At 39.5% G+C, this 27,804-nt stretch overlaps 2 protein-coding genes across 2 annotated transcripts in view; both read right to left on the bottom strand.

Annotated features, from left to right (window-relative positions):
• SYCP1 (synaptonemal complex protein 1) overlaps positions 1–7,440 on the bottom strand; it is a 60,447-nt gene extending 53,007 nt beyond the window's left edge. The window contains exons 1-5 of the mRNA XM_065403430.1: positions 7,288–7,440; positions 6,637–6,704; positions 6,354–6,427; positions 4,165–4,223; positions 1,301–1,370 (exon numbers count right to left, since the gene is read on the bottom strand). Coding sequence (XP_065259502.1) covers positions 1,301–1,370; positions 4,165–4,223; positions 6,354–6,427; positions 6,637–6,704; positions 7,288–7,440 — 424 coding nt within the window. The remainder of the gene's footprint in view (positions 1–1,300; positions 1,371–4,164; positions 4,224–6,353; positions 6,428–6,636; positions 6,705–7,287) is intronic.
• Positions 7,441–15,275: 7,835 nt separating this feature from the next.
• On the bottom strand, positions 15,276–27,402 carry LOC135878271 (bile acid receptor-like). Its single transcript, XM_065403887.1, has 10 exons — positions 27,312–27,402; positions 23,700–24,062; positions 19,562–19,702; positions 18,728–18,867; positions 18,522–18,626; positions 18,290–18,389; positions 16,727–16,855; positions 16,166–16,285; positions 15,871–15,984; positions 15,276–15,514 (listed from the first exon to the last, which is right to left on the bottom strand). The coding sequence occupies exons 1-10, from the start codon at positions 27,400–27,402 to the stop codon at positions 15,276–15,278; spliced, it is 1,542 nt and encodes a 513-aa protein (XP_065259959.1).
• Positions 27,403–27,804: the final 402 nt, after the last annotated feature.

The raw sequence follows: 27,804 nt of genomic DNA, 5'->3' as shown, positions 1-27,804 counted from the left end.
CATGTTAGTCCCAGTATATTAGAGAGACAAGGTGGGTGAGGCAATATCTTTTATTGGACCAAATTCTGTTGGTGAGAGAGAGAGAAGATTTTTAGAGCTATACAGCACTCTTCAGGTTTGGAAAATGCACTAAATACCCCAACAACAACTATGTGGGTGAAACAAGACAATCACTATACTCAAATTAACTCTCACAGAAAAATGATAAAAGACAAAAAATATGGTATCATAGAATCATAGGCCTGGAAGGGACCTCGAGAGGTCAGCTAGTCCAGGCCCCTGCACTCATAGCAGGACTAAGTATTATCTAGACCATCCCAGACAGGTGTTTGCTTATCACTTGTGCGTGAACACTTTTCACAAAGCAATTACTTTATATCTGACCTATAAGTCCTCATCCTCATTGGAAACCTGCATAACACCTTCAAAGAATGAACCTGGGAGCTTAAATTCATAATTTTGCTAGATTCTAAAAATCTTGGACTGAATTTATGGCTTATCACAACAATCTGTAACCTACTTACCCCCCCAATAACTGGGGTGGTGTTAACAGGCACTTCACCTTCAATGGTCCCTTGAGATGTGTGTTAACTTTTTATGCTAAACAATCTGTCACCGCTTGTATTTAGCTGAACCTGTGACTCTGAGTACACTTCTTAGACCTGAAGAGGAGCTCTGTGCAGCTTGAAAGCTTGTCTCTCTCACCAACAGAATAAAAGATATTACCTCATGCACCCTATCTCTCAGGTGAATAATGTTATTTTCAAGCTTTTAGAGCAGTGTTTCTCAACCTGCCGCCCGCTTGCGGCCCAATCAGCAGAGCTACGGCCCACGTGACATCCTCAGGACCACAGAGGTAGCATTGGATGTGGCCCACAATGGTAAATAGGTTGAGAACCACTGTTTTAGAGTATTACAAGTATACAGGTTCCAAACCTACTCCCACTAAATTAAAGGGAGTTTTGCCATTGACTTTAAGGGGAGTAAGATTAGGCCAAATGAGTACAAAGAATGGATGAGAATCTCTTTTATGCCCCTTTTTAGAACCTAGTTGACCTTCCTCAGGAATTGTTGCCATATTGTGGAACCAAGTTATGCTGTAATAAGGGCATCTGCTCCCCTTACCACCACATAAGCATGTCCTATAATCATGCTTAACAGTGTGCCTATAATTCATTGGTTCTAATAAATCCCATCATTCCTGCCAAAAGTGCATGTTATGCTATCTCCAAGGATCAAAGAGATTATTACATATACAGAGTACATTATGAGTATTGTAAACATTAGGCAGAATTCTCACATTTAAAACACATTTCCAATCTGGAGTTCTCTGCTTGCACACGAAGTTCTTCAAAAGCCAATATCATTCTCTAAAAAATAAAACATAGCAATAAATGTTCACAGACAAATTATTTCCTATAATGAAAAAGGAATGTACATACCATTTAAAAATATGCAGTATTATAAGCCAATGGTAATGTTTCCAGATTAAAAAGTACTTTGTTAAAACAGAGTTACAGTTGTAAACAGACAGCTATTAATTTAAATCAATATTATTAGAACACTAATTATTTTAAAAATTAGAAATTCAAGTAATTCCATACTTAGATGGTAAGTTCTTTAGAGCAGGGACCATCTTTTTGCTAGCTATTTGTACAGTGCTTAACATAATGGAGCCCTGGTGCACAACATGGGGTGCCTAGGTGCTATCACAGTACAAACAATAAATAAAAGTCAAAAGTTAAAAAGACAAACATTTAACTTAACTATTTTAATATCAAATTCTCTACCCCAGATAAAAATGCCTCTCCCTTCTCATTGACAAATATTCAAAATTCTCACTATATCCCCAAGGAACTTCAGAAAAAAAACTGAAGGTCAAATGTACTTTGCAAGACTCTACTGATGGTTTTACAATTACTTTGTTTAAAATACCAAAGTCCAGACAAAAAATGGTGCAAGAGAGCTTAATACCTCCCTAATCTTCCACATTTACTCATCTGTTCCTCCACAAAATATATTAAGGGTTTGTCTACACTACCACTTAAGCTGATGTAACTTAGTCATTCAGGGATGTGAAAAAGCCACCCCCCGGAGCGACATAATTTCCATCGACTTAAAGTGGCATATACACCATGCTATGTCAGCGGGAGACACTCTCCCGCCAATATAGCTTCCACCTCTCGCTGAGGTGGAGTAATTATGATGACAGGAGAGTGCATAGTGCGGTAGTGTAGACCAGCCTTAAGACTAAATGTTCACTCTACTTACTATGCTGTACTTAAAACTGGTGTATATTTTCAATTCTTATGTCATAATATAATTGTATTGCACCTTATAATGTTTGTAAGCATGTTTTGTATGAACACGTATATATTTTTCAAATAAAGTTCTTTATGTTAAAAAAAACCACCACCAACCGAATAGAACAAACTCTTATAATTATGTTCTTATCAAAGACTTGGGCACTCGGCACCAGTAGCTGCCCATGTGACAATGGAAGGGAATGCTGGGGAGACTGTGGGAATTCTTGTTTTATTTTTATGAACAATCCATGTGACTCAGTTTTACTTTGTATTGTTACCCACTAGGTGCAAAGAGGTTAACTTCTCCCCAGGACACAGAGAAGCGAGACATAAGTGGATGTCACCCTTGAGAGACAATGGGAGACCCAATGACTGAAAATTAACTTTTAACTGTCTGGGAGACAAGAAAGGCTGCATCTACAACAGGGGTAGGCAACCTATGGCACGCGTGCTGAAGGCGGCACGCGAGATGATTTTCAGTGGCACTCACACTGCCCGGGTCCTGGCCACTGGTCCAGGGGGCTCTGCATTTTAATTTAATTTTAAATGAAGCTTCTTAAACATTTTAAAAACCTTATTTACTTTACATACAACAATAGTTTAGTTATATATTATAGACTTAGAGAAAAAGACCTTCTAAAAACATTAAAATGTATTACTGGCATGCGAAACCTTAAATTAGAGTGAATAAATAAATGAAGACTCGGCACACCACTTCTGAAAGGTTGCCGACCCCTGATCTATAAGGTGCAACTAGAATGGTTTTTGAGACTTACTGCTGCCCAGAGCAGCGAGACAGGTTCAGAGAGAGTGAGACTAGGATAGATTCAAGGATGACATGGAACAGTGCACAGTTGTTTTCTGCCAATATAGACTCTGTTAAGTTTTCCATGATGATCTAATGACTCTCAAATGTGGTGTTCCAATTGACTAATAAATGCCGGCTTGTTTTGAAAAGGCTACCCTCTGTCACTGCAAATACTGGTTATATTGCTCCCTAAAGTAGTGGAAGTTTCTAAAAGGAGTCTGAACTTGTTCAGACTTGCTGTAGAGCCACAGAGAAAAATCAAGAGCGCTGGCGCCTAAAGGCCCAGCCTCAGAGTTGTACAACTGTGGGTCTCACCCTTGTAAAAAGCAAAGGGCTTGGCAAAAAATAGGGATACTCCAAAGAAACTGTATAAAGGCTGGGGCTATGAGGATCCAGGGGTTTGGGTCCTCAGTTTTGGCAGGTCTACAACCCAGGGTTTTTTTGTTTGTTTGTTTTTGGGGGGGGGGGGGGAGGGAGGCATGGGTCTCAGACAGTCCCTTGTCGCCACCAGTGAAGACAGACAAAGCAGTATCTCACTAGTCCTAGAAGATCAGGACTCACAGGAAGGTCCTATTGGAATGCCCAAGGCCTAGAGCCATCTGATTGGCTCACACCCACTACTTACACCAGGAAGTGTCCCAGGCAGGGCTGTCCGAGCAACTGTGCAGACTCTTTGATGATGCTGCAACAGACCCCACTCTTCTCTGTCTTCTGCAATCTGCATCCAACCTTGTTCCTAGTTCCACTCAACCATTGTCCTGTTCCTGATCCCTATCTTGCTCCTTCCCTTGCTTCTCAGTTCCTGCCTTGTTCCTGATCCTTGCTTCATCTCTGGTTCCTGCCCCTATACCTTGTTCTAACAGCCCTATCAATCCTGTCTCTGATCCCCAGCTTGTTTTCTGGCTCTGGTCTTTGACCCCCAATTACCAAATCTCCTGTAGATCAATGACAAATGTGTTTTGTATTTAAGAAAATCTCAGCATTCACATCAACTCAATTCAGCTGTTTAAATGTAGAGTATTTTGAAACCTCTCACAATCAATCACTTACCTCAATATTATTATTAAGTGCCATATATAGATGTCTGGTTTCTTCTCTTTCATGTTCATCTGTCAATATAAAAATATTTTGAACAAAATTTTACTTTTAAGATATGCATAACAATACAGCAATAAATGTAATATACAAGGGCATATTAGATTCTACATATGATTTTAAAAAAAGTTTTGCCCAAGCATTTCAATACACAGTGCATCAAGAATTAAAACATGGATATGGTGATCCTGCTTTTTCTCATCATTTTACCAAAATGTCTGCAAAAATATTGTTGGCAAATGTTATGCAATGCAGAAAAAGTGTATTCTCCATCTAAGTAGCATTCCAGATCAGTTTACATGGCTTCATTCTGAATTCCACTTCTTCCAGACAGAATGACAGGCTAGATGTAAATCCAGGTTCAAACAGTATAAGCATATTATCATTTTTATTGTTATAACAGATTCTGATACATCAATACACAGCGACAGCAGGAGTATCAAAGTTGATAATTCCTTGAGTAGCCCCACTGAAATCCACTCTGTTTCACTGAGACTACTTGAGGAATAAGGAGGTCAAGTGATATGGTCACATCATTATACATGCTAGTAGTGCCGCATACAACTAGATATTTCTGAATCGAGCATTTATATATATTTATTTACTTCATGGATTACCCCCTCAACCTAACCATTGTTAGTTGGCCAATTTCCAATAACCATCATGGCAGAAATGAGTCTTGAGCGGGTAGTTATTTTAAAGATAAATTCAGGAAAGGTGTTCCATATGTAAGAGATGGCATAGAAGAAAGTGTGAAGACACTTGTGAGAAAATCAGTCAAATGGACCATCAAGGCTGACATTGTTGGTAAAGACGAGGGAACATGAGGCTGATGTGATAAACGACAAGAACAGATAACTAAGATGAGGCAATGTTGTGAAAGGCCTCGAAGGTGAGAACAAAACATTTGAATCTGATGCAATGGAAAACTTGGTCAGCAAAGAGATCCAAAGAGATTTGTGTGATATAGTTAGTGCAACAGGCAAAGAAGATTATCTTAGCACCTTTGTTTTATATGGACTAAAGGGGGATGATGTCAATGTTTTAGCTGTGTGAACAGAAAGAAAAGATCTTATTTTAGAAATGTTATGAAGGAAAATACAGCAGGATTTGCACGTGACCTAGATGTGAGCACAAGGGAGATAAAAGAGTCAAAGTTAATGTGCCAGAGTGACCAATCACACTGCTGTGGTAGCTAAGCACCTTACAAAAATGTCATGGGTTCCCCATATAGCATAATCAATACTGATTTTTTGTTCTGCCCTGTCTTCCATTGCTGTAGAATGAAGAATATATTTTTACATTTTTATTATTGAGGGAATGCTATGATGCAAGGTTTAGTCTTGCATTTTATCCTATATGAGGCAAGATGCAGGTCATCCTCTTCTCTTGTGAAAAGAGGTTTCAAAGCCATGAGACAACTCTTAAAAAAATCTCTGCATCTTGCGCTTAAGACTTTCACCCTTGTAGCTGACACAGCGGTCATGAAAGATAATGGTCAACAACGGGGCTACTCACAGTAGTAAAGTTAAATGTGTAAATATGTGCAGGATTGAGGCCAGAGAAACAGAGCAACTCTCCAGCGGCATGGGTTCAGCAACAGTGAGGGTTTTGAAGATTAATCCAGATCAAATTCAAGATTATAGTTCTAAAGTCCCAATTCAGGAAAATACTTAAGCACATGCATAATTTTAAGTACTTAAATTGAATTTAATGGGACTATTAAATTTACACATATGCTTAAATACCTTCCTGGATCAATGTCTAAATGGGTAGCCAATGTAATGTACAGAATACTAGAGTGATGAACTTATTTTGTTCTGCATTGTTTAGGAATCAAGCTGCCCCAAACAGGTCAATGTTGCTTCCGATGAATATGCCAAAGAAAAGGTTGGGAGACATAAATGTATAACTCTTTAACAACCTTGTTGCCTTTGGGGAAAAAAACCCTCTGAAATTAAGACCACAAAACTAATAGCTATTAAGTCTATGGCTTATTTTCTACAGAAAACTTCATTTTAGTGAGATAAGCCAGGCACAACTTATTCAAACTACACTAGAATCCATGCCAGCAGAAAGAAAGCTTTTTCTCCCATGCAGCAGTGTGCATTTACAAATGTAAAACAATATCTAAATATATTTACATTTGTTGGACTTCTCTGTGGATCGAGCACAGGTTTCCTTGAGCAGATTACACAAATGTCTTGTTGCACTGTTTCTGAAAGAAGAAATAGCTATTTTATTATTATTTACATAATATTACAGGGGTGCATAGTATTTTGCAGATATAAAAACGACAAGGTCCTTGCCTTGAGAAGCTCTGCAATCTAATGTCTTTCTTGAGTGCAATTATTTAAAATTATAAATAAAAATGAGAAGTGTTCAGTATGAAAAATTTTTCTATAATATTTTATTCATATTACTTACTCTTGTAGAAGATCTTTATTTTCACATATCTCATCTTCCAATTTCAAACTTAATTTTTCATTTTCAAACTAATTTTAAGAGACACAATTAAAAAATTAGTTATTCAAAATACACTTATTATCTAGCTCCATTTCTTTTCAAATCTCACCTGATAATATATTTTTATGTGCTGTTAATTATACCTCTTATTTTCTCTCTCTGCGCTGTTATTTCAGTCTGACTGCAATATTTAACTCTGAACCATGTTTTGTGATACAGTTTGTATGAAAGAGGGAATAAACATATCAAGTTTCACTGTACTCTTTTTACAAGTTACAGAGAAGCTTCATTTCCACGTGTTAATTACATTAATATTTTTTCTTTGTATATATTAACTCATTTTTTTCTTTCAAAACAAACATTCATTATTGAGAGGATAAGTTTTTACATTTTACAATTAAAAAGTGAAGTTTTGCTTGTAAAAAGGTGAAGCTGTTGGATCAATTAGACAGTCACATTTTTTCCACATGAGATTAATTGCTTAAAATATTTTTGTGAGCTGTGAATCATTATTGAATATTAAATTATATCAGAAATCCAAATTATGTGTGTTTACTCAGAAAGTTTTTATTCTTAAAAATATATTTTGAGGTATCCTATACAGAAACTTGCCTGTAACTCTTGAATAGCTTTACGTTGTGCTTCAATAATCTTTTTATTTTCTTGCAGTTTTCTCTCCTTCTGCTTCAGTTCAGATTCTACTGTCAGTTTCCACCTCTTGATCTTTTCAGCCTCTTTGTAGAGTTTTGAATAAAGCTCATGCATTGTCTCTATATTCTATTGAAACAGGTTTCACAATTTAATCTGAAATGCTGTTTAATTAAAAATATTCTACACACGTCTCTTAGAAATATCATAAGAATTCATATTTCTTTAATAAATTGCAAAGCAAGCTGCTCTAGGGACCAAAGTTTAAACTGATTAAATTTGGTAGCACCATTGATGCATTATTCTGAATGCTTACAGCAGCCACTAAAAACCACTGTGTACCAATTTGTTTCATGGAATAAGAAATAACAAAAAAGGCATAATTACAATACAATAAAAATAAGGGAAAATTATCCTAACATACTCAGATCTTCTAACATAGCTGAAGGCAAATCCTGGCAGTCATGGATGATTACACAGGGTCAAATCCAGGCCCCACTAAAGTAAATGGGAGTTTTGTTACTAATTTCATTAAGGCCAGGATTTCACCCACTAGGTTTCCCATACCAAGTTCCAATGCCCAAAAGTCCAGACATTGGGAGTGAAATCAGTAGGACTCCAGAGAGCATATCCAAGAATTCCTATGTTTTTTCTGCAGTAGAGGGTCTTTATGTGCCGTTAATTATATCAGTCAATTAAGAACTCTAAAAAGAACTGTAGAGCACCACACAAGAAATGTAAAAAGGGACAAAGAGTCCTGTGGCACCTTATAGACTAACAGATGTATTGGAGCATAAGCTTTCGTGGGTGCATCTGACGAAATGGGTATTCACCCACAAAAGCTTTAACTGGGGAAAATGGGCTGAAAGTACAGTACTGTAATTCAGTTTTTCAGTAGTTCATGCTAGTAAATTATTTGGTGTTTCCATAGATTGTACTATGTATAATTGGAAGGCTGTCTAATGGTTAGGGTACTAGCCTAGGACTTTGGAGACCAGAGTTCAATTCCCTCCTCTGCCACAGACCTTCTCTGTCATTCAGTGACTGTACCTTTGTTTCCTCATGTGTTAAACATTACTTGCCTACCTCACAGGAGCATTGTGAGTGTGGATAAATACATTAAAGATTGTGAGGTGCTGAGATATTAGATTCACAGTCTGTACACTTAACTGACCTCTTCTTCTACCCCAGGCAAAAAATTTATTTTCTGTGAAACAGGATCTGAAAAAGATACTTTGATAAGTATTTTTTCTAAATAAATTTGTATAACATATAATATAATAGCTTAAAACTAGGCAAAATGTTACAATATTTAGAAGTGTCTTCTTAGAAGACATTAAAAAGTGCATATAACTAGAAACTTAAATTTAAAGAGACTATTGTACAAGATGATGTAATACCTTTTTTGGCCTTACCTGGATCTGTGACTTCACCATGGCTTGGTGTACTTGTCATTACAAAAGGCAAACTGAAATAATCTTCTGTGCACTTGTTAAAAACCTGGAAAATTTTAAAAATTAGTTTGTTAAGGTATATCTGAAGACTGGGAGTGCCAATCCCAGAACAATATTATAGCTAAGGCTCTGTTCAAAATTTATTTTCCATTCCCTGTAACATTCTCAGAAAACGTGTGATGAAATTTCACAACCTAAATCTTACCTTATAAATCAATTTTTCATTTTTAGAAAATACCATAGAAATCTGATATGAGTATACCTGATCTCAAATGCTTTTAAAAACTGAGCATATCTGGAACTGATCAGTACTTGAATAAGAGACCCCAATAAGAAAAAAATAATATGTTGAACCTATGTATATTTATGCAATAATAGACAATTGAGCGTGTGCAGGCCTCAACTAGTATTACTGACTGACAGAACATGAAATAGTTCATAATCCAATTACTTTCAGTGGGACTATTTGTCAAGTAAGGTACTATTCAGGGTGAATAAGGATATCTGAATATGGCCTTGACATTTTATAATCCCTGGATCATTTTCTGTATTCTAAATTATCCACAATAGGCTTTGCAACTTTTATTTCTTGTTGGCTGAATATCTATATATTTTTTCTGTCATTGTTCTCAAATTATTGTAGCTTTCTGTAAAAAACAATATTGGGGGGGATGAAATTTTTCATTCTTGTTCTTAGGCCAAATATTACCATTTTTGGAAATTCGGGTAACATTATTTTTAGTTGTTTTGGAGCTATAGTTAGGCTTGGAAGGATTATATTATCAATAAGCGTCAATTTCAGCATATACACACAAACCAACTAAAAAAATATTTCCATCTATAATAATCAACATTTACAAATAGGCAAAGTAAGAAAAACGCTGCTTATTTGTTTGATTTCAGGATTTTGTATATTTCTACATGAGATACTGATAATGTTTTAATGGCTATAAATCTTTAACTTCTTGAATTTCAACATCTATTGTGACTAAATATTTACTGTCGAACCTCTCAGTTTCCCACAACTATAAAAATTTAAATCTATAAAAACTGAAAAAAATGCTTAAAACTAATTATTATCCATCAAAATTATTTAAAAAAATAAACAAACCAAATTCTGCCAAGCCTAGCTACAACCATAATTCTCCCTGCAGCTTTCAGAGTGCAACAGGTGTAACCTTCCAGATGCATTATTTGGTGTATGTGTATGGGTTTTCAACCTTTTTCTTTCTGAGGCTCTCCTCTTCCCCTCCCATGCTATACAGGTTCCCTGGCCCACTTGTGCCACTGCAAGTTTTTCAGTAGATTAATAGCCGGGGCGGTGTTAGGGGGTAGCTAGCAGAGCAATTGCCCAGGACCTCACGCCACAGGGGGGCCCCGCAAAGCTAAATTGCTCAGGCTTCAGCTTCAGCCAGGAGCATCGGGGCTCAGGATTCAGCTTTCTGCCCTCCGCTCCTGTGAGTCTAACACTTGTCCTGCTCTTTGGTTTATTTTGGCAGAGGCCCTGAAACCTGCTCGCAGCCCCCTTAGGGACCCTGGACTCCTGGTTGAAATAGGGTTGCCAACCCTCCAGGAGTGTCCTGGCGTCTCCAGGAAGTAAAGATTAATATTCAATTAAATATTAGGTCATGTGATGAAACCTCCAGGAATATGTCCAACCAGAATTGGCAAGCCTAGATGAGAACCAGGCTGGCCTGGAGCGTCAATGTAGAAGTGACACTACACGATAAGACACGAATATTGCCTGACAAGGGCCTTGAACTCATCTCCAAGACCAGGACTTCGAGCAAGAGAAGGGTCTGCGCGGGCCGTCGCGCTCCCTGCCCGCAGCAGGGGGGGCCTGGAGAGCTCGGCATGGTCTCCGCCCCTGGCCCGCGCCAGGACAGACAGCGGCCAAGCAGCGGCCGTTTCGTTCGTACCGTCTTTACCTGACGGGATCCATCGTCCCTGGCGCTCGCCTGCGGTTTCACGGCAGACACTTGGCCGCTGCTCAGCCTGGGTGGCACGAACAGTTTAAAGGGCTTTTCTTTTTCCATTTCCCCAGGCCCCGCAGCATGAGAACCAGGGGCTCAAAGGGACCGCGCCCCGCCGCCGCTACCCCTACCCCACCCGAGCGCAGCGGCGCGGAGGTCGACGGCCGCGCGAGCCAGCGGGAGACGGAAAAGGCGGGAAGCGCGAGCCGGGGGGCCGCGTGCTGCCCGCGCGGGGACAGCTGGGAGGGGGCACTGTGCAGCGGTGGCTGTGTGGGGAGCCCCCGGCGCGGTGTGGCGCGAGCCGGGGGGCCGCGTGCTGCCCGCGCGGGGACAGCTGGGAGGGGGCACTGTGCAGCGGTGGCTGTGTGGGGAGCCCCCGGCGCGGTGTGGCGCGAGCTGGCCGCAGCCTGGCCCCAGCCGCAGGGACGCTCATCGGGCTGTCAGCCGGCGGGGTACGGCTCAAGTGGACACACACAGGTGGGGCAGAAGAAACCGGGACGCTCCCTTCACACCTCAGCCTTGTTTGGAAACAGATTGACCCCGAGTCTTTGGGCAGCTTCCCCGGGGCCTGCCCTGAGAAGGGCGTAGTGCTCAGATACAGTAGCCTCCTCTGCTCCCCTATTCACTGCCTCGCAGCAGCAACTCCCCTCAGGGAAAAGGTGGCTTGGAATACCTGCCAGCCTCAAACCTTCTCCCTGGGATCTTAGGGTTGCTGTGCGCTGCTCATATCATTTGTCATTACCCGTAATAATGCTTCAGGCCAACTTCTGCTCTTGGTAATACCTCTGAAAACCTAACGCCTGCCATTCTATGCCAAATAATGTCTCGGCCTTTCTTAAATTATTATCCAGTTGCACCTGTCTTAAAGGCTACTGGCTTTGCACAGGTGGTATGGAGAGCATAATTTGATCAGTGGACTATTACTGGTGATAGTGCATAAGGAGGAAAGAGCCCAGGTGGATTCTCAAGGTGAGATATGACAAAAATCTAAAACAGGGGTCGATAACCTTTCAGAAGTGGTGTGCCGAGTCTTCATTTATCACTCTAATTTAAGGTTTCGCGTGCCAGTAATACATTTTAAAGTGTTTTAGAAGGTCTCTTTCTGTAAGTCTATAATATATAACTAAACTATTGTTGTATGTAAAGTAAATAAGGTTTTTAAAATGTTTAAGAAGCTTAATTTAAAACTACATTAAAATGCAGAGCCCTCCGGACCAGTGGCCAGGACCCGGCCAGTGTGAGTGCCATTGAAAATCAGTTCTCATGCCGCCTTTGGCCATAGGTTGCCTACTCCCGCTCTAAAATGTACACATCCCCTGTTTATTTTTATCTAAACAGCAAACTTGAGTGGGACACCACTGAAAGGTAATAAACATAGAAATCTCCACCCATGCTTGTTACAGACCTACTTTTCAGGATAGGACTGCACTTTAAAAATAGCTCTTTTGTACTCACTTTACTATATCTCATTTTAGAGGAGGAGAGAGGGAGAAGAAATAGAAACAGGTAGGGAGGGGGAAAAGATTAGGAGGAACAGCTCCCTTCACTTATTTTCTTTTATCTCCATTTCCTTTTTTGTCCTAATAGTCTCTGCTTGGTCTGATGTGTTTGTTTCACCTGTTCCCTTCATTCCTTTAGTCTGAGGCTGTGGTGCCTCAAAGCTTTACATATCTTATTTTCCACTCCTTTTAGTCAGTATAACAGAGTTTAGGCCACAGAACAGTCATACTTGATGCACATAGTTACACCACTTACAGTTGTAAGTTATGTGGTTAGAGCACTCCTTTGACTCTTCCTAAATCCATACAAAATAAAAAAGTCTCAAACTATAGTAAACACCACTAGTAGTATGTATATAGGGCAAAAACATATATAATTTCTGAAAAAAAAATATAAAACTTAAATTTAAGGTTTTAAAGATATCTTTAGTCTGTGGTCACTATTTGCATTATAATTCAAAAGTGATGCAAGATCCACATGCATGATGGTTTGATTCAATCTGTCTATATCGACTAGATGAAAGTATTGATACATGGTTTTTAATCTGCCATATGAAAATATTTTAATGACAAAATATAATAGGTGCTAATTAACATTGCCAGAATATTAGCATAACCTTGAAAACATTAGCAAGAGCCCATTAAGTATCATGAAACTTTATTGAAAAAAAAAAAAAACCACATTCCAAAATGAAGCTGGACAAGTGTCTGGAGTAAAAAAAATATGATTAGGTGCAATAGCAAACTCATTGTGGGAGGAGATGCACACCAGCTGCCTGATCCTCTTTCACATATATTATGTTTTGATTCTGTTAAAATAAAAAAAACTAAGAAGTTTTATAATAATCCTGAGATTGAACAATTTGAAAGTTCACATTCATTCTATGGTGAGAAATGTTTAATGGCTGTGTAGAATGTTTCAAATAAGATTTTATTATAGTCTTCTTTATATACCCCTCATCTCTTTATTCCTCTCTTTTTAGAGAGATGGGGGCACTACTGACTCTATGGAATTCTACCCACACACAGTTATAGGCAGTGCCCAGAGTGTGACTGGATGTAAATTTCCAATGGGAGCATGTAATTTTCTAAAACTACTAAAAAAAAAAAAAAAAAAAAACCCTCAAATTATTCCCCTTTATAGGCTAGATTCTGTTCACCTGTGAGGTGGTATATCCATGCAACAGCACCCCTTCTGGTCAAGCATGGCACAGCCCTGGGGCTAACAGCCTAGCAGTCCTGATGCCCAGGAGTCTGAAAACCCTTTCTTCACTCACAAGTTTGTCAGTAGGGGTACCCAGGACCACCCACTCCATGGGGTTCCAGCTCAGAGCCCTCAAGCTAGATAAACAGGATCAGGACTCTTCAACAGACAGTGCCCTGAGCACCTTCCTATCTTCCCCTGGATCTCTGCAGGCTCTCTCACCTGTTGGTCAGTTCATCCCCTCCTGTGCTGTTGTCTTTGGGCAGCTGTTTAGTAGCTTGCTGACAGAAGCTCCTTTCTCTAGCCTGCTCACTCCTCTGGCAGCCACCCCACCTTTCTGCTTCCAAGCATTTTTATCCTCCCAGCTGCTGTGAGACTGCCAATCAGCAGTGGTTAGCAGTGCTTGTATTAACCCTTTGGTTGCAGGCCTAGCATGGAGTTCATCCACCCCATGACAACCTCACATAAGTAGTTCCATTGATTCTGCTCTTCTGAGTAAGAGGAGAATTTCACTCTTCATAGTATTCTGCCTCCAACATAATCTATCATGATGCTATGTCTGATGCAGGAAAAGCGTGCTGCTGGAGTCCTTGTATACATTAAGGAAATGGGATATATAGCCTGTGTTGGGAGATGGAGCAGACTCTGGAACAGCACATGCCAGCAGTAGAACATTGATCTCAACCGCTCCAGAATGTGACCATTGTTGGAGAAAAATCACATTCCTCTCCACTGTATTTCCATTTTCTTTAATGAAGTTATACAACAAATGAATTTGAGTGCCTCTAATTGAGACTGGTGTCTTGAAAAAGAATCCTCAAATCCATATAGGAATCTTCTACCCCATTATAGTCATGATAAATGTAACAGAGAATTCAAGCATTAATGTAGAGTCCTTATGACATCCTCTATAAAACTTGCACTATGGTTGGTAGGCAAAAATACACAGTTAAATCCTGGTCCCACTAGAGTCAGTTGGCATTTTGGTATTGACTTCAGTGGGGACAGGATTTCACCCATAGTAGGTAAGAAAAAAAGACCTACATTGCTGAAATTGAAAAAGTATATTTTGTGCTTATCTGCTTTGGAGAAACCATTCCAGAGTAATTCATGTGTAAAAATATGAGCACTATAATCCTGCCAGGGTCACATTCAGGTGACAATTTATGCACCCAGCCTTCCCAAGATTTTAAAAGTTTTAATAACATTATACTTGCAGTGTCCATCGGGGCCACTGTATCCTTTTTCCTACTTTTTCTGGGGCCTTTTGGACATACATGCTACCCACTGGATTATACACCTGGCAAATTTCCCAACATGGTCACATAATTCTTGCAAGGAAGATGTTGCACAAGTTGAACAGATCCCAGGAAATTAACTTTTCAGTCTAATGGCACAGCAATATTAGAATCATAGTACCTAAGTAAGAGCAGACTACAACTTTGCATGGAGGATTAGATTTTTTGTGTTTTTAAATGAAGGATCTGCTACTGTATTTTTCCTGGGGACTCAGTTCAAACTGTGAACCTGATTTAAATTCTACTTTGTTTCCCATTTGTGGTAATAAAGTTTAAGATAAATTTTATATATTTAATATTGGATCACTTCAACAGAGCATGACTTGTGATCCAATATTTGTTTAAAATATAGATTATTACTACAGATATTAAATACAATATTTTTGTTGAAGAAGACGCTGCAGCCATGTAAAATAAAAGTGAAAATTTTAGTATGTTTTTATAAAAGTAAGACGTTTCTGAACAGTTTGCATTTCTGCAAGTTTAAGGAAAATCAGCCATTTGTATAACAACAGTAATATAGTTCAATGCAAATCCCAAATTTCACAGAGTAAAGAGGTCAGTTTGGGGTCTTTTGTCCTCCAAGTTACTAGCACTTCTGAATGGTTGTGATTGAGGGTCCTGAGTTCGGTAAGCCTCCCTATGAGGCGTGCAAAATGCTGTGGATCTTCTGGATGATAAATTTTTGAATATTTGTACAAAATACCTAAAAGGGGTTCTTGGAGTTTTTCCACGTGTTGTTTGTTTTTTAGGAGTGGGCGATCTGCAAAACAACAATAGTATATTAATATAATTTGGGACCCAAATCTGATCACTTTATTTTCTCTGAGTAGTCCCATTAATTTTGGTGAGACTACTCATTTGAATGATAACAGGATTTGACATAAATGAAAGGCATAAAATGAAATGCAATGATTAGCGAAATTGAACTCTCAAGAAATATTATACATTGAGGAAAAAGTATAGCAAAGCAAAATAACACATAAAATAGTTACACACTTTTTGCTTCTTAGGACAGTGGCTTGAGCATATTTGATTTGAAAGTGATCAGTTAATTTAAAAAAAAAATTTAATTTGTATATGTAAGATAATTACTTCTTCATTAATCTGAAAGTTTACCTGAAAAAAATATAATAGTTGCTACAAGTAGGGCATATTCCGTCTCAGTCACATTAAGTTCTCCCATGCTTCTGTAGAAGTAAAATAGCGCAGTGATAAACTCCTCAGTGATACCTTTAAAAATGAAATCAAGCTATTGAAAAATCAATCCAGGAGCAAACTTGTGTTGCCATTGTCAATTCATTTTCTCAAAAACTTTTGAGTAATTTTAAAATCCTCAAACTATTTTATCTCAAAATTATTAGCAAATTTAGTAAAAGAATGATAATTCTTGAGGTATTGAGGGCTCATCTACCTGTGGTAGTTGTGGAAGTTGGACTCTCTTCACTGTGAGATATTTCCATGGAATAAATAGTGCTTTTATCAATGTCTTGAACATGACAATACACAGCATGATCAGAAAATCTTACATGACCTAGAACAAGGAAAACAATATTAAAAGTCCACTTCTGCATTTAATTTTACTCTATTTAAACATTGGGTTGCAAATGTTTTGCAAATGAGTCCTAGACAAGAGTGCACAATTTGTAAATCCAATACAGGAGATACACAGTACAGTTAAGTTCACATACCTCCCCACCCACCCAATATTCTGTTGTATAAACATTCCAGAAGCACTGCTACCTCTTTGAGGCTAATGAGAGGCAAGAAAGTTATATGTTGGGGTCTTTTAAAAAAGTGAAGGGTAGGTGGACATTATTATCAAAGCTATTATAAGAAAAACCCTTCTATGCTTGAATGACAAACCCATTTAGGTGCAGTGTCCAGAGGAGCCAGGCTTGCTGAAAAAAATAAGTCAAGAAATACAAAACTGTTGTTTGAATTCACACAACTGTTAGCATTAAAACTTACTTACTTTCACTCACTGATGACTGGCATTCATTAGCTCTTTGATTATATATCTGGGCCGAACGCAAAAACATTGCTTCCACCGTTGAACCTTTTAACAATGCAATCTGGTCATCATTGGCTAAACTTTCAAATCCTGTATTCAATAAGATTCAAAATTAGGGGTGGCTGTTTGGCCTCAGGCTACCAATATAAGTTACCAAAAATTATTAGTCTCTGGCTTTAAGAGACAGTAGGAACCGTAGTTGCATCAAAGGCAAGGACCTTGTACCAAGCAGTAAAGGAGCAATCACAGCTAGCAGAGTCTTGTGGTCTTTCTAGATATTTTACATGTACATAGGAATTGACATCATGGATCAGACCAGTGATCCATCTAGTCCACCATTCTGTCAATGACAGTGGCCAATACTAGAAATTTCAGAGGAAGGTACAAGAAACCAGTAGACAATTTTGGAATAACCTGCCCTGCAGCCAGAGGGCTTATATCCTATACATTTGTTATCTTCTCTGGTGTAACTGTGGATGTTCTGTTTAGCCACAGACATGTACTCACCTCTTGGTCTCCTACAAGAGCAAGGGGACATTCAGTTAAATTGCAAGGATTTCTTGATCCTGATCAGCGCAGGTTTACTTAACGGGGTGGTAAACATTCCTGTTTTTCCACTAGTGCTACCACCAGTGAAGCTGTACCAGTGCTAGATACTTAGTGTGAAAATTCCTGCTGTAGACAAACCCAATATCTTTTGACAATGAGTTCTACAAATTAATTGTACACTGTGTAAAAAAAGTATTTCCTTTTATCGGTTTTAAATGTATCACCTTTCAACTAAATCAAACGTTTCCTTGTTTTTGTATTATAAGAGAGGATGAATGGGAGTGCCTGATTTGTCTTCTCTACGCCATTCATTATTTTATTATAGTATACCTCTTTTATTTTTGACACATAAAGTAACTTCACTTTTTGCTGTGACAAAGTGAAACAGAGTTCAGACAATAAGATGAACAATAATTCACTTGAGACAGCATTTCTAATTGTATATTTTTGAGAAAATATGGCTCAATTATTGCATATTGTATATTGTCTGATTTTTGGATTTGGAAAAAAAGGTGGTGAATTGTACTGTTATTGAAGTGAAATGTGTGTCATACATGTTGAGTTGGCTTCTTGAAAGAAAGAATAAGGAACTGCTTCTTTGTTTTTCAAATGCTAGTGAATTAATGGCCTTCCTAATTGTCATTTGCAGTGTTGTTGTAGCTGTGTTGGTCCCAGGATATGAGAGAGACAATGTGGGTGAGGTAATATCTTTTAGTGGACTAACTTCTGTTGGTGGAAGGAATAAGCTTTTGAGCTTCACAGAGGTCTTCCTCAGGTCTAGGGAAGATAACCAGAGCGTCCCTAAGTATTAACATTTGCAAATAAAATTAATAATGAATCAATTGAATAGTTTTTCTGAACTGTATATCTTTTCTCAGAGTATGCATGCCACATAAATAAATGTCCTTCTCTTACAGTAAGGCTAAATTATACTGCTTGTGGTGAAGAGTTTGTTAAATTATTTTATAAAGTTACCTGGGAGTCTCTTTGTGAAATCCACTAGTACTTGCACATGAACAACTGCTGTCTCTGAGAGCCGCAGAAAACTCTCTTCAGGGTTTGCAGTTTCCTGCAGCTGAATAAAAGAAAGCAAGCAAGATTAGAAACATTTGGTATTGCCAAAATACACTGCTAGAATGTGAAAAAATAAATATAACAATATTAATTAATATCTCTGTATTGTGTCCTGTCCATTCTGAACACGTACAAACTTCTTTGCTTCCTCTAGGGGAATTGTATATTTTTGATGGGCTGCCACAATGTGATCAATAAGTTGATGTTCCACTGGAGTTAGTTCCATCCTCTCTTGGATCTTTAAAAAAAAGAATCAGATAAATGACAATACATAAGTGGTAAGGTAAAAATAATGTATTACAATGAAAAGATGCATTTTAAATAGGTAAAATCTCCCACTTTTCCAGGTCTAGTTGTGGATGAAACATGCTTGCTGTTTACTCCCTCATCTTCCACCTTGATGCTACAAAGGAAACTGCTCTTCTGCTTGAAATTCTTTCGGAGTCGTTTTGATTTACACTGGACTTCAGTCAGCAAACCTGTAAGATATATAATTCTGTATCAAAGTATTTATCAAAGTTCAAATACCTGTACTGTTCAAAACAAACACTTGTGTTATTATGCAGACTTTATAAGTCTGGCACCTCAGTAGCTTATCATCTATATGGAAAGCAGCTTCCTACCTATGAATGTTCTCAGATAACAGGTAGTTCCAGGTTCTGCCTATGATGGTAGCAACATAATGTGTTTTGTCAGTCAGTTCCTATCAATAGCCTAGATGTGGGCAGGGGTCAAACAGTCTGACGTCACATTCGCTTAACCTAGGCTCTGAACCATATGAACATAAGGGTTTCACGTGAAGAATGAACATGGGCAAAATTTATTTTTTATCTTTTTGTAACATGAAAGAGCATTAAACACGCTTATGGAGATCAGTCACAGTTCACCATCTTTAGCTATCTCTTGATGGCAATTTCATAGACCCTTCTCTGATTCAGTTAAGGTGCCTGACACAGCAATTCTAGATCACAAGTAAGTCCGCATCACTTTAGAGAGGATATTTCCCAAATACTGATGACCAATATGGGTGGAAAAAGAAATACCACAAATGCTCTGAACCTAGGGGAGGACCCTCCAAAGTTAAAACTTCCTAAAGCAAAATAAAGAAACTGGCTTTGGAAAATAGTATGCCAGAGAATTTGTTGCACTTCTGAGGAGCAGTGAAGCACTTACACTCTGCCAACATTCCCACAGCCTTACACTTCTTCAGGCGACACTCCTGACACTTCCTCCGCATGTACATGTCCATTTCACAGTGGCCACCATTCTTGCATCTATATATTGCATTTTTGGTAATACTACGTCGAAAGAATCCTAGAAACAAAAGATATTTTGGATGATGGAAAGGAATATAAGGAATCTTTGTAATTCCACTCTCAGTTATTTAAAGAGTTACTGTATGATGTTTCTACAATGAAAGGATCAGATTGATGAAATTTTAATATTTTCTAAGAATCTAATAATCATTGATTACTTTTGTTGCTGTTTTATGCCTAATATTAACCAGTGCTTCACCAAGGTAACTCCCTTTCACTTTTTCTAGTGACAGGCACCTTACCAATAACTAGAGGGATCTATTAAAAGAGGCAGGGAATCCAGCATAACTCCCCCCCCCCCCCCCAATTTTTAAGTAATGGCTCAAACCATATTCTAAGTAGGAGGTCTAACCAACACTCTAACACTTGACACTGTAGTTCCAAGAAAACTGAAATGAGCAAAATAATATCGGTCTGATAGAGACTGAGAACACAGTAAAGGCAACATGTTTAGCAGCTTGGAAGAGGGGTGAACAATGAGGTGGCAAAGTTTGCAGATGATACAAAATCCAAAGCTGACTGCAAAGAGTTTCAAAGGGATCTCACAAAACTGGAAGACTGAGGAACAAAATGGCAGATGGAAGTTCAGAGTTGAAAAGTGTAGAGTAATGCACATTGGAAAGCATAATCCCAACTACACATTTAAAATAGGGTCTAAATTAGCTGTTACCACTCAAGAAAGAGATATTGGAGTCATTGTGGATAATTCTCTGAAAACATCCATTCAGTGTGCAGCAGCAGTCAAAAAAGCTAATAGAATGGTAGGAACCAGTAGGAAAGGTATAGATAATAAGACAGAAAATATCATAATGCCACTATATAAATCCATGGTACGCACACACCTTGAATGATGTGTGCAGTTCTGATTGCCTGTGATGGGATGTACTCTCCACTCCGGCCTTGAAAGAGTTGAATTAGGCCAGGTAGGCCCAATCAATCAATTAACCTGCAAATGGGAGAATTAGGCTGTGTGGAGGCTGCCAATGAGAAGGAAGCTGTGAGGGAACAGGCAGGAGACCAACAACAGTGTGGGAGACAGCAGGGAGGAAGCCTGGTAAGAAGTAGTCCAGGGAAGTCCAGACCTTAACTGCTCACTATTGGGCCCTGGACTGGAACCCAGAGTAGAGGGCAAGCCTGGGTTCCCCTATCATCTACTGCAGAGTGGTATTTGCTGGGAGGCAGTGAATGGAAGACTGCCTGAGTCGCTACAGCAGTGATATAGTCAGGGCAGCGGGCATAAGGACTGCCTGACGCTGCTTGTGCAAGGGAACTCTGACAGACCCCCTGGAAGGGGAAATCACAGTGTGACCTCGCCACACTGCCAAGTCACAAAGCAGCCATACTGCGACTCAGTGAGCAGGAGAAGAGCTGCAACAGTGGAATAGAAGAAAGGGGGTAATCCCCAGAATTGCCAGAAGGGGGTGCCACCCAGTGATGAGTAGACCACCTCGTGACACTGCCCCCTCTCAAAAAAGATACATTAGAATTGGAGAAAGTACAGAGAAGGGCAACAGCAATGATTAGGGGTATGGAACAACTGCCATCTGAGAAGAGTTTAAAACGACTGGGGACTGTTCAGTTTAGAAAAGAGATGACTAAGGTGAGATATGATAGGGGTCTATAGAATCATGAATGGTGTGGAGAAAATGAATAAGGAAGTGTTTTTTATCCCTTCACATAACACAAGAACAAGAGGTCACCCAATGAAATTAATAGGTAGCAAGTTTAAAAGAAAAATAAGGAAGTATTTCTTCACACAATGCACAGTCAACCTGTAGAGCTCGTTGCCAGGGAATTTTGGGAAGGCCAAAAGCATAACTGGGTTTAAAAAAGAATTAGCTAAGTTCATGGAGGATAGGTCCATCAATGGCTATTAGCCAAGTTGGTCAGGGATGCAACCCCATGCTCTGGGTGTCCCAAAACCTCTGACTGCCAAAAGCTGCAACTGGATGATGGAGGGATCCCTCGATAGATGCCCTGTTCTGTCCATTCCCTCTGAAGCATCTGGCACTGGTCACTGTCGGAAAACAGGATACCGGGCTAGATAGATCATTGGTCTGACCCAATATCACCATTCCTGTGTTCTTATGAATGCACCACACCACTTTGTAGGGATTTCGCCATTCTTAGAGCTGTATTATCTGGTTCCTGAGAAATGAGTTGGTTTCCATGAAAAAGGAACTTTGATAAATGCAAAATCGCAGTGATCCTCAGGAATCCAAGTCCAGCAGAGAGAGAGAAAAACACAGGGCTAATACATAGGCATTATGAGCCAAAGTCACCACCAGCATAAGCAGACACAACTTCACTGAAGTCAGCCAGGCCCGAGAGCCATGTGTAGCATTGTGTGAAATCAGTTTTCACCTCACATAATGTTTACTGTGAAAATATATATTAATTAAATTCCACAAAAATGTGAAACTGGGACCAGTATTATAATGTATTATCTGTTTCTGATAGCTTCCACAATGTGCTAGGCACTTTTCAAACGCAAAAGAGTGCACAGTCCTTGCCCTGAACAACTTAGAAGCTGAAAGACAAGCAGGCAGATAAAAGATAGAGGAAGAGAAGTAATGTGGATAAAGTGGTCAAGGGGGTAGTTGTCCACTGCAACATATTGCTTGAATAACAATAGCTTTGTGTGTGTGTTGTATGAGAGAGTTCCAGAATTTGCCCAATCTATAGTTCTCACAGCAGCAATAGATCTCTAGGAGGGATTTTAATGTGGTGAGGGTAGTGGTCTTACACATAAGCTCAGGAAGACTTTGTATGCAGTGGGGGAAGCAGGGAGGGAGAAGGGTGGTGATGTTTTTTTTACATACCTGACAAATGAGTGGATGAGTCTGGCATCATTGGTGGAACAGAGGGGATGGGGCAACATGTAAAGAGACAAGGGTAGATAAGTACAGAGGAGTTGAGTTATGTAGATACTTGAAAGCAAAGACAAGAAGATGGAGTCTGATGTAGCAGAGAAGGAGCAGTCAGTAGTGGGATTCAAAGGAGGGGATCCCATAAGTTATTCCACTCTTCAACTAGACTGCAGCTGTCCTCCAAAATGTCAATTGAAAATTAACATTAATGTGTTAATTAAAATTGCACATGTGGAATTTCAGCATGCTGCACTGATTAATATGGGGCACTTTTCTTTTAAGTCACAAAATAAAACTACCGTATATACTTGTTCATAAGCTGAATTTTTTTAGTAAAAAAGGGAAGCACCAGAGAAGGGAGTCGGCTTATGAACGGGTATACAGAGGGAGAGGTGGGACACAGCCCCTCCCCCCAACAGAGGGAGCAAGGAGAGGCAGCACAGCCAGAAGGGAAGAGGCGGGGCCAGAGTCTCTCCGCTTCTGGCCACGCTGCTTTCCACCCAGCCTCCGAAGCAGCTGCAGCTCCAGGGCTAGCAGGCTGCAGCCGTGCCGCTCGGCCCCGCCCCCCAGAGCAGGCTGTGGCCGTGCTGCCCGGCCCAGCCCACTGGAACATGCTGCGGCCGCACCGCCTGGTCTGGCCCGCCGGAGCAACCTGCGGCCGCGCTGCCCAGCCTGCCGGAGCAGCTCCAGCCAGGTCAGAGACATCCTTCCCAGATAAGGTGGGAAGGGATGGGATGGGGAGAGTGTGGGGGTCCCGGGCTAGGGGTGGGGTCATGTGGGGGGTGGTCACAGGGGTTACTCCCCTGACCCCTAGCTTCTCCCCCCCAAAAAATGTCCCCACCAGTTGCTGTCCCGGCCCGTCAGGGTTAGCAGCTAGTGCACCGGGACACTTTGTTTACTTAGGTTTACCTCCGTGCCTGCGGACGGTCGACGTAAACAAACCATCTCAGCCCGCCAGCGGCTTATCTTCATGGCCCGGGAGCCAAAGTTTGCTGACCCCTGAACTATAGGGTTGGCTTATGAACGGGTCATAAAAATTTTCCATTTTTACTTATCCATCTTGGGGGGGGTCAGCTTATAAACAAACCGGCTTATGATCGAGTATATACGGTATTTCTCCCTTACCTTTACAGCCTTCACAAGTGAGCGCATTGTAGTGGTATCCTGAGGCTTTGTCCCCACATACAACACAGAGCTCTTCCTGACCCTTCATTCGCAAGGAGGAATGACTTAGTCTTGGCCTTTTTAGTCCATGATATCCATCATCATCATTATGGGCAACCATGCAGGGGGGCTTGTTTAATTCACAATTACTGATTATGTACTGCCCATCACTGTACTGAGAATCCAGGCTGTATGTGTTGTATTGTGACTGGGAAGGTTGTGACTGTAACATTGGAGGAAACTGAACAGTTGAATACTGGCAGTAAGGAGTAGCCTGAAAGTCTGAGTCTTGCAGCTGATAATTGATGTGCTCTGGCAAAACATCTAGATAATGAAAAAAATGAGAATAAAACAAAAAGGCTGTGGAAGAATTTGTGACTTCATATACCTGAAAATATTAAATTATTTTTATAATGTGTCAATATTAAGAGAAATTTTCAGAAGGGTAGCTTCACTTTTGCACCTAAAAATTGGTGCCTGCAATTTTTCTTAGTAAATTCTTTTCATGTGTTTGGTCAGTGTCATATTGTGGGCTACTGGAATCCTGTAGATTAGTAATTTAATTTTCCATAGATCGTTAAATTGCAGGAAATTCAGGTAGTGAGAGTTTGGTATACTCAGACTTATGCCTGTAGTTCATTAATATGGACTAAGGTTGAGCTCCAGAAAAGAGGCTGGGTATCAGTCCAGCAAAAAATTTACCCTTAAATAAGTAAACATTTTAAGGAGGGAAACATTTATGTTTTGTATTAAAACACATTCCAGGCACAATATATGAAAATGAAAAACATTAACAAGCAGAGAAGGGCATTTCAGAAATTCCAAAGGGTGACATATTTTACCATCACATACACATCTCAAAGCTGATATTCAACAGACCACAAATGCCAGAACATGTTTTATTTAATATTTCTCTGTGTAACCCAGATTTCATATAGTCATACTTGCATTAATATGTTTGTACAGCATTGTGACAGGAGTTATTTTTACAGTTATTTATCATGTTTGCAGTTGATTTAAAAATGAAACAAAATGTACAAGAATCACAGAAATGTAGGGCTGGAAAGGACCTTGAGAAGCTATGAAGTCCAGCCCTCTGTGCTGTGGCAGGTCAAAGTAAACCTGGACCATCCCTGGCAGGTGTTTGTCCAACACGTTTTTAAAACCTCCAATGATGGAGATTCTACAACCTCCCTTGGAAGCTCATTCCAGTGTTTAACTACCTGTATAATTAGGAAGTTTTTCCTAATATCTAACTTAAATCTCCCTTGCTAAAGACTACGCGTATTATTTCTTGTCCTATCTTCAGTGGACCTGAAGAACAGTTGATCAGTCTTCTTGATAACAGCCCTTAACATATTTGAAGGCTTATCAGGTGCCCCCTCTGTCTTCTTTTCTCAAGTCTAAACATGCCCAGTTTTTTAACCTTTCCTCATAGTTTAGAGTCTCTAAACCTTTTTTTCATTTTTGTTGCTCTTCTCTGGACTCTCTCTAGTTTGTTCACATCCTTCCTAAAGTGTGGTACCCAGAAGTGTATGTAGTACTTTAGCTGAGGCCACTCCACTGCTGACTAGAGTGGGATAGTTACTTCTCGTGTCTTACATACAACATTCCTGTTAATACACCACAGAATATTAGCTTTTTTCACAACTGCATCACTTTGTTGACTCATATTCAGTTTCTGATCCACTCTAACCCCCAGATCCTTTTCAGCAGTACTACCACCTAGCCAGTTATTCACCATTTTTAGTAGTCCATTTGATTTTTTTCTTCCTAAGTACTTTGCACTTATCATTACTGAATTTCATCTTACAAACTGATTGTTTAATAATTTGTTCCAGTATTTTCCAGGTATTTTCCAGGTATGAAAGTTAGGCTGATTAGTTTATAATTCCTCACGTCCTCCTTGTTCCCCATTTTAAAGAAAGGTACTATGTTTGCCTTTCTCCAGTCTTCTGGGACTTCACCCGCCCTCCAGGAGCTCTCAAAGATAATTGTTAATGGTTTTGAGATTGCTTCAGCTGGTTCCTTAACTACCCTAGGATGAATTTCGTCAGGCCCTGCTGACTTGAATGCATCTAGTTTATCTGAATATTCTTTAACCTGTTCTTTCCTCTTGTTAAGGATATGTGTGCATATTTCAGTACATTATGTATCATGTTTCAGTCTACCTTTCAGGCCTGATCCAAGGAGCACTGAAGTATCTTGAAAGTCTTTTTGCCTTAAATGGGCTTTTGATCAGGACTTTAGTGTTCACTCATCCTGAACCAGATACTAACTTCAATTACACAGTCACATTGGAGCGGAAGCAATAGTCATAGGGCCTTTACAGTATGTCTGGAATAGTTTAATGACACCTAGACTTTTAACCTTTGTGTGCGAGAGGACGACAAAAAAACTGCTCCGTGCAACCCTGGGATAAAACTGATGGTCAGCATATCACACTGAATGCACAGATTTTTGTACCTGAATTATTTTAATGAATTTTGAATATCTCTCACTGGATATTTCATAGATTCCAAGGCCAGGAGAGACCACTGTGGTCATCTAGTCTGACCTGTATAACAAAGGCCCTGGAGCTTCCCCAAAATAATTCCTAAAGCATATCTTTTAGAAAAACATTGAATCTTGATTTTAAAATGTACAGTGATGGAAAATCTGCAATGACCCTTGGTAAATTGTTCCAATGGTTAATTACCCTCACCGTTAAAAATTATGCCTTATTTCCAGTCTGAATTTGTCTAAGTTCAACTTCCAGCCATTGGAACATGTTATACCTGTCTCTGCTAGATTGAAGAGTCCATTATCAAATATTTGTTCCCCATGTAAGTACTTATAGACTGTAATCAAGACACCCCTTAACCTTCTCTTTGTTAAGATAGAATCAAGGAGCTCAGTCTGTTTATCACTATAAGGCAAGTTTTCTAATCCTGTAATCATTCTCGTGGCTCTTCTCTGAACCCTCTCCAATTTATCAACATCCTTCTTGAATTGTTGGCACCAGAACTGGACACAGTATTCCAGTAGGGGTCACACCAGTGCCAAACACAAAAGTAAAATAAGCTCTCTAGTCCTATTTGAGATTCCCCTCTTTATGCACTCAAAGATCACATTAGCCCTTTTGGGCATAGCATCACTTTGGGTGCTCATATTCAGCGATTATCCAGCACGACCCTCAAATCTTTTTCAGTCACTGCTTCCCCGGATAGAGTCCCACATGACATCCGGTAAGTATGGCCTACATTCTTTGCTCCTAGATATTACATTTAGCGGTATTACAACACATATTGTTTTCTTGTGCCCAGTTTACCAAGCAATCCAGATTGCTCTGTATCTGTGACATGTCCTCTTAGTTATTTACCACTCCCGCCAATTTTTGTATCATCTCATACTTTTTTATCATCCCTGTGGAAGCTCACTAGAAACATACTTGCTTGCTTATCATTCCCCATTTGAATGTATAAGTGCCTAGATCTTTAAGGTAGGCACCTTTTGTAATAATAAACCAAAAGAAAAGAGTAACTGCTGCAGACAATCTGAGTTTTCATAATACTTTCATTTTGCTTTACTCACCATAATATTGAATGGGTTCAGCAAGACAGTACCCATCAGATACAGTTACAAAGGTATTTGCCATACTCTGCTCCAGCTCCCACTGTTTCATTCACTTTGGTGTATGATGGGCTTTTAAGAAGAAAATCTGAGGAAGTAGAACATTGCCAGTTACTTCAAAAGACAAGACTCAGGCTTTCATTAGAAAGAAGACAAACATTACTTCAGAAAGAATTGTTGTGGGAGGCAGGTTAAACAGCCCTAAAAAAAAAGAAACATCTCCAGATAATGAGGCCATTTGCGAATTATGAGAGAAATGCAGATAGGTGGAAAGTCACTGTGAGTCTACAGCATTTCAGACTGTGTTGGTGCTAATGAACAGGGTTGAGGATTCATTTATAAGTCTTCTCATGTTGCTGATTTTACTCTAAACTATGTTCCCATTCCAAATAATTAGACTAGGATTAATATTCTCCAACACTAATCTCATAGCAGCAGTGGAGTTGCTCTGAAG

The sequence above is a fragment of the Emys orbicularis genome, chromosome 4, assembly GCF_028017835.1.
Source record: "Emys orbicularis isolate rEmyOrb1 chromosome 4, rEmyOrb1.hap1, whole genome shotgun sequence".
NCBI classification, from domain to species: Eukaryota; Metazoa; Chordata; order Testudines; family Emydidae; genus Emys; species Emys orbicularis.
Note: the sequence above shows the minus strand (reverse complement) of the source record. Positions and strands in the feature narration are given on the sequence as shown.

Bases quoted from the DNA above. Each gene is read 5' to 3' on its own strand.
- LOC135878271 (XM_065403887.1), bottom strand. From the start codon at position 27,402: ATGAAACAGTGGGAGCTGGAGCAGAGTATGGCAAATACCTTTGTAACT. The intron at 18,868-19,561 runs GTAAGTGCTTCA...TATATCTTACAG, and splicing joins TGTGGGAATGTTGGCAGAGT to GTTTGCTGACTGAAGTCCAG. The intron at 15,515-15,870 runs GTAAACTTTCAG...GTTGTTTTGCAG, and splicing joins AACTATTATATTTTTTTCAG to ATCGCCCACTCCTAAAAAAC.